Source organism: Acartia tonsa, chromosome 7 (assembly GCF_053477335.1).
Source record: "Acartia tonsa isolate MP-2025a chromosome 7, ASM5347733v1, whole genome shotgun sequence".
Classification (NCBI taxonomy): domain Eukaryota; kingdom Metazoa; phylum Arthropoda; class Copepoda; order Calanoida; family Acartiidae; genus Acartia; species Acartia tonsa.
In genome coordinates this window covers 45,398,192-45,411,354 of record NC_137266.1, presented here as the reverse complement: position 1 = coordinate 45,411,354, position 13,163 = coordinate 45,398,192, and the positions used below count along the sequence as shown (strand labels likewise).

At 33.5% G+C, this 13,163-nt stretch overlaps 1 protein-coding gene across 8 annotated transcripts in view; it reads right to left on the bottom strand.

The window, feature by feature from the left end:
- Window positions 1–13,163, bottom strand: part of LOC145323846 (uncharacterized) — a 33,236-nt gene that overhangs the window by 1,606 nt on the left and 18,467 nt on the right. For 4 of the 8 annotated variants that reach the window (XM_080166416.1, XM_080166415.1, XM_080166420.1 and 1 more), the window contains 8 exons: window positions 12,117–12,210; window positions 11,678–11,746; window positions 7,826–7,927; window positions 7,359–7,499; window positions 7,010–7,157; window positions 6,612–6,690; window positions 1,276–1,343; window positions 865–925 (listed from right to left, as the gene is read on the bottom strand). In XM_080166416.1, coding sequence (XP_080022542.1) covers window positions 865–925; window positions 1,276–1,343; window positions 6,612–6,690; window positions 7,010–7,157; window positions 7,359–7,499; window positions 7,826–7,927; window positions 11,678–11,746; window positions 12,117–12,210 — 762 coding nt within the window. The remainder of the gene's footprint in view (window positions 1–864; window positions 926–1,275; window positions 1,344–6,611; window positions 6,691–7,009; window positions 7,158–7,358; window positions 7,500–7,825; window positions 7,928–11,677; window positions 11,747–12,116; window positions 12,211–13,163) is intronic. The other 4 variants (XM_080166417.1, XR_013881119.1, XM_080166418.1 and 1 more) reach the window with 4 other exon arrangements.

The window sequence follows — 13,163 nt, the reverse complement described above, 5'->3', positions numbered from 1 at the left end:
TAGGGAGAGTTAATGTCGTCAATTTAGCTTGCTAATATGGATCTTATTTATTGATAGGTTCGTTCATCCAGTAGGAGGAAAGGGGGTGGATGAAGTTATCGTTTTTTTAGCCATCTTCGAGTATTTCTTTTTCAAAGTACATAAATAATATGGTGCAACATCCAAGTAATAATATATTTCGATTGGCTAGGTTTACTTTTCTTCTATTTGCAAATAGGAAAATATCTTGAACTTACACCTATTTTAAGAATCTTAACCAACAGAGTCTACAAATAGGGGCGTCGTAGCTGAGTGGTACAGCACTGAGTTACGGTGGTGACAGTTCGAGTTAAAGTCCCCATGTGGCTAATCGAATTTCTCACTTCACACTTTCTTCCACTGGTTGTGTAAGAAGGGAGATTATTGATAAGTTTGGATACCTAATAGTCACGTACATAATATCTGTACAACCCTTATCCAAAGCTCCTCTGAGGAAAGCGTCATTCATTATGGTGACTTAATTTGGGACACCTGTCATACTCGGCGAGGGTGAGGTAATAAAGAGTAGCTCACTTAAGACAGCGGATCAAATACTTGTACTTGAGCGTGAAGCCGGAGTTTAAATTGCTGTATATTTATTTATTGCTGCTTTTTTGATAAGCATTGAAATGACATGAAATCTTTATCTTATGAATATTAAAATCAATGGAAAATTCTGCTATTCTAGTGTGCATTACATAAACAGTAAGATTATAATGATTATATTAATTCCAAAACAACACATTACATTCATAAAAAAAACTTTACTTCCAAAGTAGTGCAATCAAATGGTGAGATTGTCTCAAAAAAGCTATGATGCGTAGCTGCTCCACAAGTACTAAATACCTAAAGTTTTCAGCACCAAGAAATTGGGTTCCGCATTCCCCACATTCCATATCTCTGTTATCTAAATCAATAAAAATCAAAGATGATTGTGTGCAATAGTACGCTTATTTCATAATTTTTCTCTGTGAGCTAAGCTCTTTACCCAGAGAGAAACTGTATTTATTTCTTAGTCTAAATACCATGTATTTGCTAAAAATCAAGAATCAAGGGATAAGAAAAATGACGATCAATATTCATATTTGTATGAATCAAATGCTTTGCAAATATCAAGGTGTCTTTAATTGAATAGGTACTAAAATCGAAATATAAATATAAGCAGCAAGTCATGAGTTATCTGTTACGAATATACAGACGGACAAGCCAGAAATGAAGTAAAGTTTCACTTAAAAACAATAGGTACTTAATAATTACTCTGATTTTTGGTAGAAAAGGGAATGCATTCACCTGTGACCACAATTTCTCTTTCAGGATACACGACTCTGAAATTAAACACGCTTTAAGTAAAATAAGTATATTGGTCTGTCTCTCTATTTCTAACTTAGGAATTTCTTAAAGGGTAGTCTGATAATCTTAAAGGTCTCAAAATAAACTTGTTTGGGTTTGGGTTTGTAGAAATTGGATCTTAATTTAGAATCTGTTGCTATGGACCAGCCAATTTATGATACCTAGAACCATAGACTGCTCAAGTTTACTTCTACCAATAAAGAAGAAATGGATGATAAATGAACAAGAACAAACCTTTGAAGAATGTTTACCCAAAGTGTGGAGTTAATATGGAGTGCTCCTTCAAAGAAGAGACTTCTTATTATAATAATAGTTAATTTAGTTCATTTACTTTGGATCCATTGTCAGTCTAGTGAGCAGTTTATGCAAGTAAAGTCTGATATCAGTTAACTAAAAAGTTGAATTTAAAGCTGTTGCTTTAAAGTGAAAAGGTCCTTATTAAAATGTTCCTTTAAGGTGGATTAATTAAAGGCCTGTTTTATCCAAACCATTTTATATTGTAATTTTATATTATTTTATAATTTCTATGTAAGACCAGATATGGTCATAACACATTTTATCTAATTTTATTAATATTAATGTTGGCATTTTATTTCCAGATCCTAAATAGTAAATGCCTAAAATTAACTTGCAACTATTGTAATAAGCAGTTAATTTAAAGGTATGTTATTTGTTATTTTAAAAAGATATATCTATAAATACAAATGTCTTATCATTATTTAATATAAAACTGTTGAAAACTTTCTTCTTGGTTGTCTCTAGTATCAAATAAAGAAAAGGGGGAAGCTAAACATATTACAAGTTAAAATATGAACATTACCTTTCTTTTAGTTAATGAGTAAGAGACGAGATACCCATTCCCCCAGGAGGCAACACACTGGTGATGAGATCCCAGCTGTAGAGGCAGACCGTCCATATGAGGTAGGGAACCAACATGCCCCTGGGGAAGATGCAGACTGGCCAGCCAATTTTGAAAATAAAAAACGTACATAACGTACACAAAAAAAATACGTTACGTACATAAAAAAAGTAAAAAAACGTACTAAAACGTACATTCCTAATAAAAATAAGTTAAATAATTTCCTAGTTACCTATTATCAATATATTTAAGTCTACTAGCAGCTACCTGTAAAGGAGAACCATAGCGAAATGACAGACACAAGATATCCTCTTACTCTATTTAAAAGAACTAGCGTCTACGCTCCTAAAGGCCTCTAGGGGCACTTGAGGAGGGGAGAGTTGAATTCAATAAAAAAACATGGATGACAACATACATAAGTAGCGAAGCTCAAAAGTTATTTATAGACATCTGGAAAAAAATTAACTTAAAATCAGTGAGCAATTGAAATTCATTTTTAGGGGGGAGGAGGTAGTTTTTTTTCTAAAGTCAATTTCTCTTGGGAGGGTGGATGGTGACACTCTTCCCCAAAATAGTTATAAAACTTCCAAAAACCTATGAGAAGCTATCCTGTTAAGGAGAACCATATCGGTTCCGTGGTTAGCGAGATTCTTTGGTACAAACAAACAGCCATCCTGTTATTATGTACAAAGTATATCCTATTATAAGGACCAGCGACTACGCCCTTAGAGGCCTCTAGAGGAACTTGATTAGGGGGGGGGGGGGGGGGAGTTGAATTAAAAACCCATTTTTTTTTTAAATAAAAAGTAAAAAACAAGGATGACAACATCCTTAAGTAGCAAAGCTCAAAAGTTATGAATGAAAATCTGGGAACTATATAAACTATAGAGTAGTGTCGTAAAAAATAAGCATTTAACTTATTTAAATAAATCACAAAACCTTTTAAAAATATATAATATCGTGAAAATCTAGAAATAAATTCAGCCCCCCAACCAATAAGCAAATCTCAATGAAATTTAGTGGAAGTATTAAGAATGCAAACTAATACAATCCTTGAAAATTACAACCGTCTATCAGGAATATGAGTAGAGAAAATCACAAAAACCTATACATCTAGGAATCGATCTAGCACTGCAAAAAATAGACAAACCTTAAAGAAACTTTTTGAAAATATGTAGAATGTGAATTTATTTATTCCCTGAAAATTTCAGCCGTCTATCTTGAATAGAAGTCGAGAAAACCATGAAAAAAAGAAAATCTAGGCATAGATCTTCTAGCACCCCAACCAAAAGGCAAATCTCAATGAAAATATGTAGAATGTGAACTTATTCAATCAAAAAACAGGAGCCGAGAAAATCACGTTTCTCCGAAAGCATAACGGACTGACAAAGTGATTATAGAGTAGCTTCGCTAATAAATTTTTTAGTGAGGGAGGGGGGAGTAGACCACCCCCATTTCTGATTTCAATTTTAAAAAGAAAGAGAAAATAGGGGAAGGGTGGTGATTTTTTTCCAAGAGTAATTTCTCTTGGGAGGGTGGTTGTACCCTCTCCCAGGACCTATGAGAAGCTACCCTGTAAAAGAGAACCATATCGGTTTAGCGGTTAAGGAGAACCTTCAGTACAAATAAACTGACAGAGAGACATACATCCTGTTATTACGTACTAAGTATATTCTATTAAATAATGTAGTAAGTTTTTTGTCTGATTCTTAAGATTTTCATAACTACTTAATACAGTTACCGAGATGGTTTTAGGCTATTTTTCTACCATTTTGAATACAGGTTCTTGAAGGGATATGGAAAGACAGAGAAAATAGCCTACAACCTCACAATGATCATGTCGGTTCAGCAGTTAGCGAGATTCTTCGTTACAGAAAAAAAGGATTTATAGGATAAATATATAATAGGATATAGGGTTATTTTGTCTATTGCTAAAGATCTCAGAAAATACTAGTCTTTGATACAAAGTAAATCAGTGCCTGTCTGTCTAAAGCTTAAGATCTTGGTAACCACTGGACAGATTGGGTTCTAATCATCAGGGAATATATCTACTGGTCCTGTGGTAGTTTTAGGCTATTTTCTTAGAGTGTGGGAAACCCACCCTCCAAAAAAATCAACCACCCCTCAATTTATTTTTATAAACTAATGCAAATCAGCGGGGTGGGGGAACCCCCACCGCACCCTGGGGCGAAGCCTAAATGAAAAAAATAATCACAATCTTTTTTTATATTTTTTTTGACAAATTTCCAACAAACGATTCTATAAAAGAGGGGACGAAGCCTCTAGAGGCTAGGGGCGAAGCCTCTAATCCTAGTAGAAAGTAAAAAGCTTTAAGTGTCCCTCCCCCAAAGAAAAAAAAGAAAAAAACCATCACAGGACTATTAGGTATATTCCATGAAAAGTAGAGCCCAATAGGTTCAGTGGTCCCCCAAAGAAAATAGCAAAAACCATCACAGGCCTATTAGGTATATTCCATGAAGAGTAGAGCACAATAGGTTCAGTGGTTACTGAGATATTAAGCTTCTGATATACAGACGGACAAGCAGACGGACACACATCATTCTACTTTGTATTATAGATAATATACTATTTTTGTAATACTTTTTGTACAAATACAAATAAATATACAAATACTTTTATACTTATATTTGATTCTTATTCTTTAAAAACTGAAGATACCAAAAAATAAGACTTCTTAATCCTAAACTGAGCACCATATGATATCTCGGAAAATTTACCCAAGTATATAAAGAATTTGAAAAAAATTATCGTAAAATCTATTAAAGGTGTAGTTGCATGAAATGCATTTAAACTTGAATTTAGTCAACTGCATATCTCTTTCTGTTCAATAGTTTAAACTAAATCTATAGGACATATATTTCAAATCCATAAATTTAAACTGTAAGTTTTAATAACATACATGCATAATTTACCTACATATTTTTGTTCTATGAAAATTTAAGATAATATTGAATTTATTTAATATAATACACCTATAGTTTTTGTTAAAATTTCCGTACAAAACATACAAATTACTTTTCTGCTAATATTTGATTCTTATTATTTAAAAAAAAAACGTAAAACGTACAAAAATACAAATTTCAAAATACGTTACGTACACATATCAAAATAACGTCCAGAACGTACACAGATTCGATGCGTAACGTACAAAACGTACAAAACGTACACTCTGGCCAGTCTGAAGATGATGATGTTATTTTTGAAGAAGAAAGAAGAGTCAGAGGATAGGTGTGTCTATGATTCTCTAGTCCAATATGAGTTGCTGTGTGTTGAAGCCAAAACTCTGTCAAACTGTATTGAGTCGCTTTGGGTTCGAATCCTTGAATTGAAGGTTGCCTGCCTGTCCAAACGATACAAAACAGAGTTAGTTGAGGCTAAAAGGCTCAAGTCCAGGTTAGATGCTTTGGGTCCATTCCCTAACCCTGATGATACTGGTTCAGACATATTTGAGGTGTCTGTTGATACTTCTGTAGATTCTGAAGAAGATGCTTCTGAAGGGACAGAACTTGAGGATGAGCCTGACTACTCAAGTGATAATCATGGTGGACTAGTCCCTGGTGATCACCCAGATATTCCCTCTACAAGCAGAGGAAGTCCTTAGGCAAAATATTCTGCCTAGGAGCAAAATGTGAGTAATTTGAACATATAATTATTATTTATGTATTCATTTATAAGCCAATTTGTCTAAATAATGATTATTGTAAAGGATCTGGAAAATTTAGTTATTTGTCTATTTTCTCAAAAAGTTACCTTGAGATTATTTTAATTTAAAAACTTTATTTAAATTAATACTTATTTTTTGTAGGTTTTAACCTGTAATTCAAGCCACAAATTAGAAACCTAAGAAATAGTAAAATCTCAAGTCATAAACCAATGCCAAATATATAAAGAAATATTTATGAAACTAAGAGCTTAATTTTGTGCTTATTACTGAGTAAAAAATATGTTTCAGAAGAATAGTGAAAAAGTCAAAATGCGAGTTGACTAGGCCAAAGAAATTTTAAGGCTTCCTTGAAAGGTAAAAATTTATAGACTCGCACAGGGTTTAAGAATGATATGCTTCTTTTCTAAATTTCATTCTAAGGGCAAGATTGTTGTCCATGGCGGTATAACTTGAACTTCTGGTCGAACAGCTACCAATTTCTAAGAGACCATTCAAGGTATCAAGTATAGTAACACTCAACAGAAAACCAACCTTTTATTGCACTACATTTCTCCAGAAGTTGAAACGATGCACAGAAATTAGTTATGCCTGTTTAAGTGTCAAGGCATCAAAAATATTACGAGCCATTTTTGAAGTCTCTCACAGTGTGTTAGAGCCTAGTACCCAAACTTCTAACAATAAGCCATTTACGTCTCTTACTTGAAAGTTTCCATTTCAGAATCATCTTGATCTGAATCATCACTATCCGTGCTGTCAGCAAATTCAATATCATCAATATCTAAATAGATAGAAAATGATTATCAGACTGGTCGATAGACGACAGTTTAATAAATCCTTAAAACAAAGTAACAGGATGTTTGTCTGTCTATACCTAAGGATCTCGTAACCGCTGAACCGATATGATTCTCCTTTATGGGATAGCTTCTCATAGGTCCTAGGAAGGTTATTGACTATTTTGAGGGATGGAATCACCACACTCCTAAAAAATTTTCCCAAACATTTATTTTTACTTCTTCTTTTAAAATTTCAAATACAAAAATGGGATACCGAATTCAACTCCCCCCTCAAATGCACCTAGAGGAACCAAATACACTTACTTTCCACAATACATTTAGTATAGTAGCCAGGCACACTTTCTAGGATGTGATACTTAAATGTATTCCCACTCTTGGGATCAACCCCCTCATGATCAAATGTTATTCCAGGTTCCACCACCGCAGCAGGGCTCCGGGCATCTTCTTCAATCTAAATAATAGGTGCGCGATATGAATAGAGAAGGGGGGAATGAATTTGCCAATAACAGGCGCAACTCATTAACATGCATAGTTGGGACTTCAAGACAAAAGTCGTGCAATTTTAAGAGCTGTCTGTTGGGTGTTTCGCTTTATGGGTCTCCTCAATATCTTAATACATTTATCAAACCGTGTAAAAACAAAAAGAACATACCTCGTGGATTTGGTCAATTTTCTTGGGTCCCGCCTCCTCTCTTCGCTTTTTCCAGGAGGCTTTCTTTAGGTCAATAACATCTTGCATCAAGCAACGGACACGAGAGCTTATGGTTCGCTTCTCAATAATTTCGTACATTCTCTGACAAAAAATTATAAATATTAAGAATTTATCTAAATTAGAATAAACTAGTCAGGATGGGAGGGAACATTAACTAAAGTTTAGTAAGCATGTTATCATATTCGTTGGAACGAAATCTTTGGATAATTTATTTAATTTTGATTGGTTGGTTTCAAACTAGCAGTGTACAAACTTTTCTACTAATAATTTGTATCTACAAAAGGGGTTATTTGGTTTATCATAATTGGGGATGTGTATTAATTCATTAATGTGAAACCCTAAATCAAATAAAAGTACTTAACTACATATTTATTTGATTGCTTGGCAGAAAGATTGAAAATACTTACATCAAAATAAAGTTGGATTGGTTTAACAGCTGGATACTTCTTCTCCATATTAATCTTGCTGATGTTACCCTCCTTCCGGTTAGTCAACACTACGTTCGTCTCCTAATAAAAACAAGGATGACAACATCCATAAAAGCAAAGCTCTGGAACGGTAGAACAAACGGACATTAACAGAATAGGGATCATGGAAAGAAAACAAAGTCATTCCTAATTAGGACAGAAGTCACTGGAAATTGGTCTAAGGAAGGCTACTTATGTCCTTCATCTAACAAAATCTAACTTAAGGGAGGTGACTTATGTCCTTTGTCTGACAAATTCTTACATTAGGAAGGCTGCTTATGTCCTTCAAGTTGCAAAACTTAGCTTTTCTGTCCTTCACATAGCAAAACCTTACAAAACATAGCATTTCTGTCATTCACATAGCAAATTCTTGCAAAACATAGCAAATTCTTGCAAAACATAGCATTTATGTCCTTCACATAGCAAATTCTTGCAAAACATAGCAAATTCTTGCAAAACATAGCATTTATGTCCTTCACATAGCAAATTCTTGCAAAACATAGCAAATTCTTGCAAAACATAGCATTTATGTCCTTCACATAGCAAATTCTTGCAAAACATAGCAAATTCTTGCAAAACATAGCATTTCTGTCCTTCACATAGCAAATTCTTGCAAAACATAGCAAATTCTTGCAAAACATAGCATTTATGTCCTTCACATAGCAAATTCTTGCAAAACATAGCAAATTCTTGCAAAACATAGCAAATTCTTGCAAAACATAGCAAATTCTTGCAAAACATAGCATTTCTGTCCTTCACATAGCAAATTCTTGCAAAACATAGCAAATTCTTGCAAAACTTAGCATTTCTGTCCTTAACATAGCATTTTGGTCCTTCACATAGCAAAATCTCACAAAACATAGGTTTTTCTGACCTTTTTCTACCAGGAGATCAGAACTAAATCAGAACACACATAACAAGAGTTTTTACATAATACATTAAGATTATCAATTATGCATTTTAACTCTGCATAAATTATGATAATTTATTATTATTACCCCTCCCCCCCCCCTATTTAAAATTTACCCCTGCATAAATTATGATAATTTATGCTGAGTTAAATGTACTGTTTGAACTTCTATCTAACAGGATATGAGAACTTAATCAGAACACACATAACAAGAGTGTTTACATAGTACATTCAGATTAACAATTATTCAATTGGCCCCTTTTCAGTCCATCATATGACATGGGAAGGAGGTTGAGGAGCATTTTATGCAGCCTAAATTCCACTATGCTATGCCACTTTTCCTAAAAGGCGTCATAGCTGGCCTCTTTTGTGTCCATCATATGACATGGGAGGTGGTGCCATGTAGGAAAAGTGGCATTGCATTCTTGGGAATTTAGACTGCATAAAATGCTCCTCAACCTCCTTCCCATGTCATATGATGGACTGAAAAGGGGCCAGCTATGACGCCTTTTAGGCCCTAGAATGCAATGCCACTTTTCCTACATGGCACCATAGCTGGCCTCTTTTGTGTCACAACCTCCCAGTTCTCATATCCTGTTAGATAGAAGTTCGAACAGTACATTTAACTCAGCATAAATTATCATAATTTATGCAGGGGTAAATTTTAAATAGGGGGGGGGGGAGGGGTAATAATAATGAATTATCATAATTTATGCAGAGTTAAATTCATAATTGATAATCTTAATGTATTATGTAAAAACTCTTGTTATGTGTGTTCTGATTTAGTTCTGATCTCCTGGTAGAAAAAGGTCAGAAAAACCTATGTTTTGTGAGATTTTGCTATGTGAAGGACCATAATGCTATGTTAAGGACAGAAATGCTAAGTTTTCCAAGAATTTGCTATGTTTTGCAAGAATTTGCTATGTTTTGCAAGAATTTGCTATGTTTTGCAAGAATTTGCTATGTGAAGGACATAAATGCTATGTTTTGCAAGAATTTGCTATGTTTTGCAAGAATTTGCTATGTTTTGCAAGAATTTGCTATGTTTTGCAAGAATTTGCTATGTTTTGCAAGAATTTGCTATGTTTTGCAAGAATTTGCTATGTTTTGCAAGAATTTGCTATGTTTTGCAAGAATTTGCTATGTGAAGGACATAAATGCTATGTTTTGCAAGAATTTGCTATGTTTTGCAAGAATTTGCTATGTTTTGCAAGAATTTGCTATGTGAAGGACATAAATGCTATGTTTTGCAAGAATTTGCTATGTTTTGCAAGAATTTGCTATGTGAAGGACATAAATGCTATGTTTTGCAAGAATTTTCTATGTTTTGCAAGAATTTGCTATGTGAAGGACATAAATGCTATGTTTTGCAAGAATTTGCTATGTGAAGGACATAAATGCTATGTTTTGCAAGAATTTGCTATGTTTTGCAAGAATTTGCTATGTGAAGGACATAAATGCTATGTTTTGCAAGAATTTGCTATGATTTGCAAGAATTTGCTATGTTTTGCAAGAATTTGCTATGTGAAGGACATAAATGCTATGTTTTGCAAGAATTTGCTATGTGAAGGACAGATAAACTATTTTATGCAAGATTTTGCTATGTGAAGGACCAAAAAGCTAGGTTTTGTGTGGTGAAGGGAGGCTACTTATGTCCTTCATCTTGCAAAATCTTTGTTAAGGGAGACAAGTTATGCCCTTCATCTAACAAATTCTTACATAAGGGAAGCTACTTATGTCCTTCCTAGGAAGGTGACTTCTGTCCTAATTAAGGAATGACTTTGTTTTCTTTCCATGATCCCAGAATAGAATTGTATAGTGTCAGAACTGAATAAACATAAATGGATAAGAGTCAAAGCAAAATTGTAAGTAAATGAGTTGAAAAACTTCTTCATAAAGGATAATGTTATGGACATAATTACATTTTTAGGACTTGGTTTTAGAGTTGCTTCGCTTATAATATTGTACTTTGTTGTCCCAGGAATCAGTATACCAAAAATCAGATCAATCGGATAATGATCACATAAAAATTTGTTGTTAAAAAGTAAAACAATCAACATGTTTAAAATGGACGTTCTGGTAATGATTATAGAGTGGCTACGCTTTCTAAATCGTACCGAACTACTACAGGAATCCCCATGCAAAGTTTGAAATTGATTGGAAAAATCTAACAGGCCTAAATTAACGAAAATAGCTATCCGTTCCGGACAGACGGACGGACCGACCCTATTTACAGAAAAGCTGTGCTTTTAATAACATTAGAGTAAAACCATAGAGGGGGAAAGGTTAAATAACTGTATGGCCACAACCTGTGGACCCTGTGCCGAATTTCAAATAGGTCTTTGAAAATCAGCCAATAACATCATACAATATTGACACAGCCAAGTCGCTACAAAAGAGCAGAAAGCAATTTGCTAGCAGATCAAAAATGTCCCAAAGGCCGGGGCTAGGTAGATATCTGAGTAATACAACTACACTTTTTACATTTTATTATAAAACTTACCTATTAACAAGATTATTTTAAAAAACTGATGCCGTTTGAAACGAAAGCCATGATTACTGTCATTTTGCAAACAAACATACAACCCAATAGAAATTATTATCAAAAAATTTCAAGATAAAAAAATTTAAAATCTGAAGAAAATAAAGCAAATTTTTATGTAGGTACGCCAACCTAGACATCCAACTACTGCATTAAACGACAGGAATTCTTTTTCGATATCATTTTTTAGCATAATTAGTTGTTACAAAAATGCAAACTTTACCGCAAGTTATTTTTTTTTATCTACATAAGAGGTAATATTGTTTTAAATGATTGGACAGTGTATATTTACAACATTTATCATCCATTGTCATATCCCCTCAAATCCCTGGGACATTACCTTGTCGAAATGTGATCCCACAGTGGTGATGAGTTTGCAAAACCCCTCCAATGATTCCTCGTCTGTTTTCTATAATACGATAGGCTTTTCTGAGACGAGCGTTTTTTGAGATGACCCAAAAAAACAAATTTTTAGTCAACATAGCCAAAAAATAAAACAAGTTAAAATGACGTTTAAATAAGTACCATTGAAAAATAAGACCTTTTGGGAAAAAATTATCCAGTATGGCTTCGAAACAACTTTTTATCCGCTGGATTAAAACAGTTTCTCTGTCATAATATAAAAATCATGTATAGCATCGTATTGCAGACAATTTTCCACGAAAAATAAGTAAAAGTTAAAGTACGAAACAAGGGCAAAACATTCAGACAAGCAAACATAAATCTATGATTCTATGAATCTATATGACCTTTTTTCAAAATGGCATAATAAAACTTACAGAAATGAGCGTGTTGACACAGTCGTGCATAATGTTGAGAGTCAGCAGCTGCAGGTTATACAGTTCTCCGAGAAATCTGATGTTACCCAGAAACCTACAAAATACAAATACAAGTTAATGCAGGGATTTTAAGGGATAAGAAAATGGACACATCACCAGTTTTCTTAATAAAAAACGGACTGTAGATTAAATACAGGGTGGCCACAGACTTTTTTTCAAAATAGTATAAAATAGTATGCAAAAAAAAAGTAAATAGTATGCAATAGTATGTAAAATTTTTAAAAATAGTATGCAATAGTATGTAAATTTTTAAAAAATAGTATGAAATAGTATGCATTTTAAACAAAATAGTATGAAATAGCAAGCATTTAAAACACTATAGAGCCTTAAAATGTTGGTTAGCTATCAGTAATTTGAAATGTCCGTCTGTCCGTATGTCTTAGTTTGGGGGAAACGTGATTTTCTCGGCTCCTATAAAAGATAAAAGGCTAAAATTTTTAGACAACATTCCCATTATTAAGGAGCACAATTACCTATAAAACATCAATGGTGGTAGGACCGCTTTTTAGCAGGTTTTAGGCTATTTTTGTATTTTTCACATTTTTCTCCATATATTTTGGTGTTTATGGTCCGATTTCCAAAAATTTTTCAGTTATAGTATCAAAATTAAATTTCCTGTCGTTTCAAGAAAACAACTATGACGGTCAGACTGCCTTTAAGCAGGTTTTAGGCTATTTTTGTATTTTTCACATTTTTCTCCATACCTTTGGTGTTTATGGCCCGATTTCCGAAGTTTTTCAGTTATATATATCAGAATTAAATTTCCTGTCGTTTCAAGAAAACATCAATAGCGGTCAGACTGCCTTTTTGCAGGTTTTTGGCTATTTTTATATTTTTCACATTTTTCCTCCTATCTTTGGTGTTTATGGTCCGTTTTTAAAAATTTTTGTAGTTAAATATATCAAAATTAAATTTCCCGTTGGTTTAAGCAACCAGTGTGTAATTTACTTTGACCGTCACTCTGTTAGTCATAGTACTGAAATATAA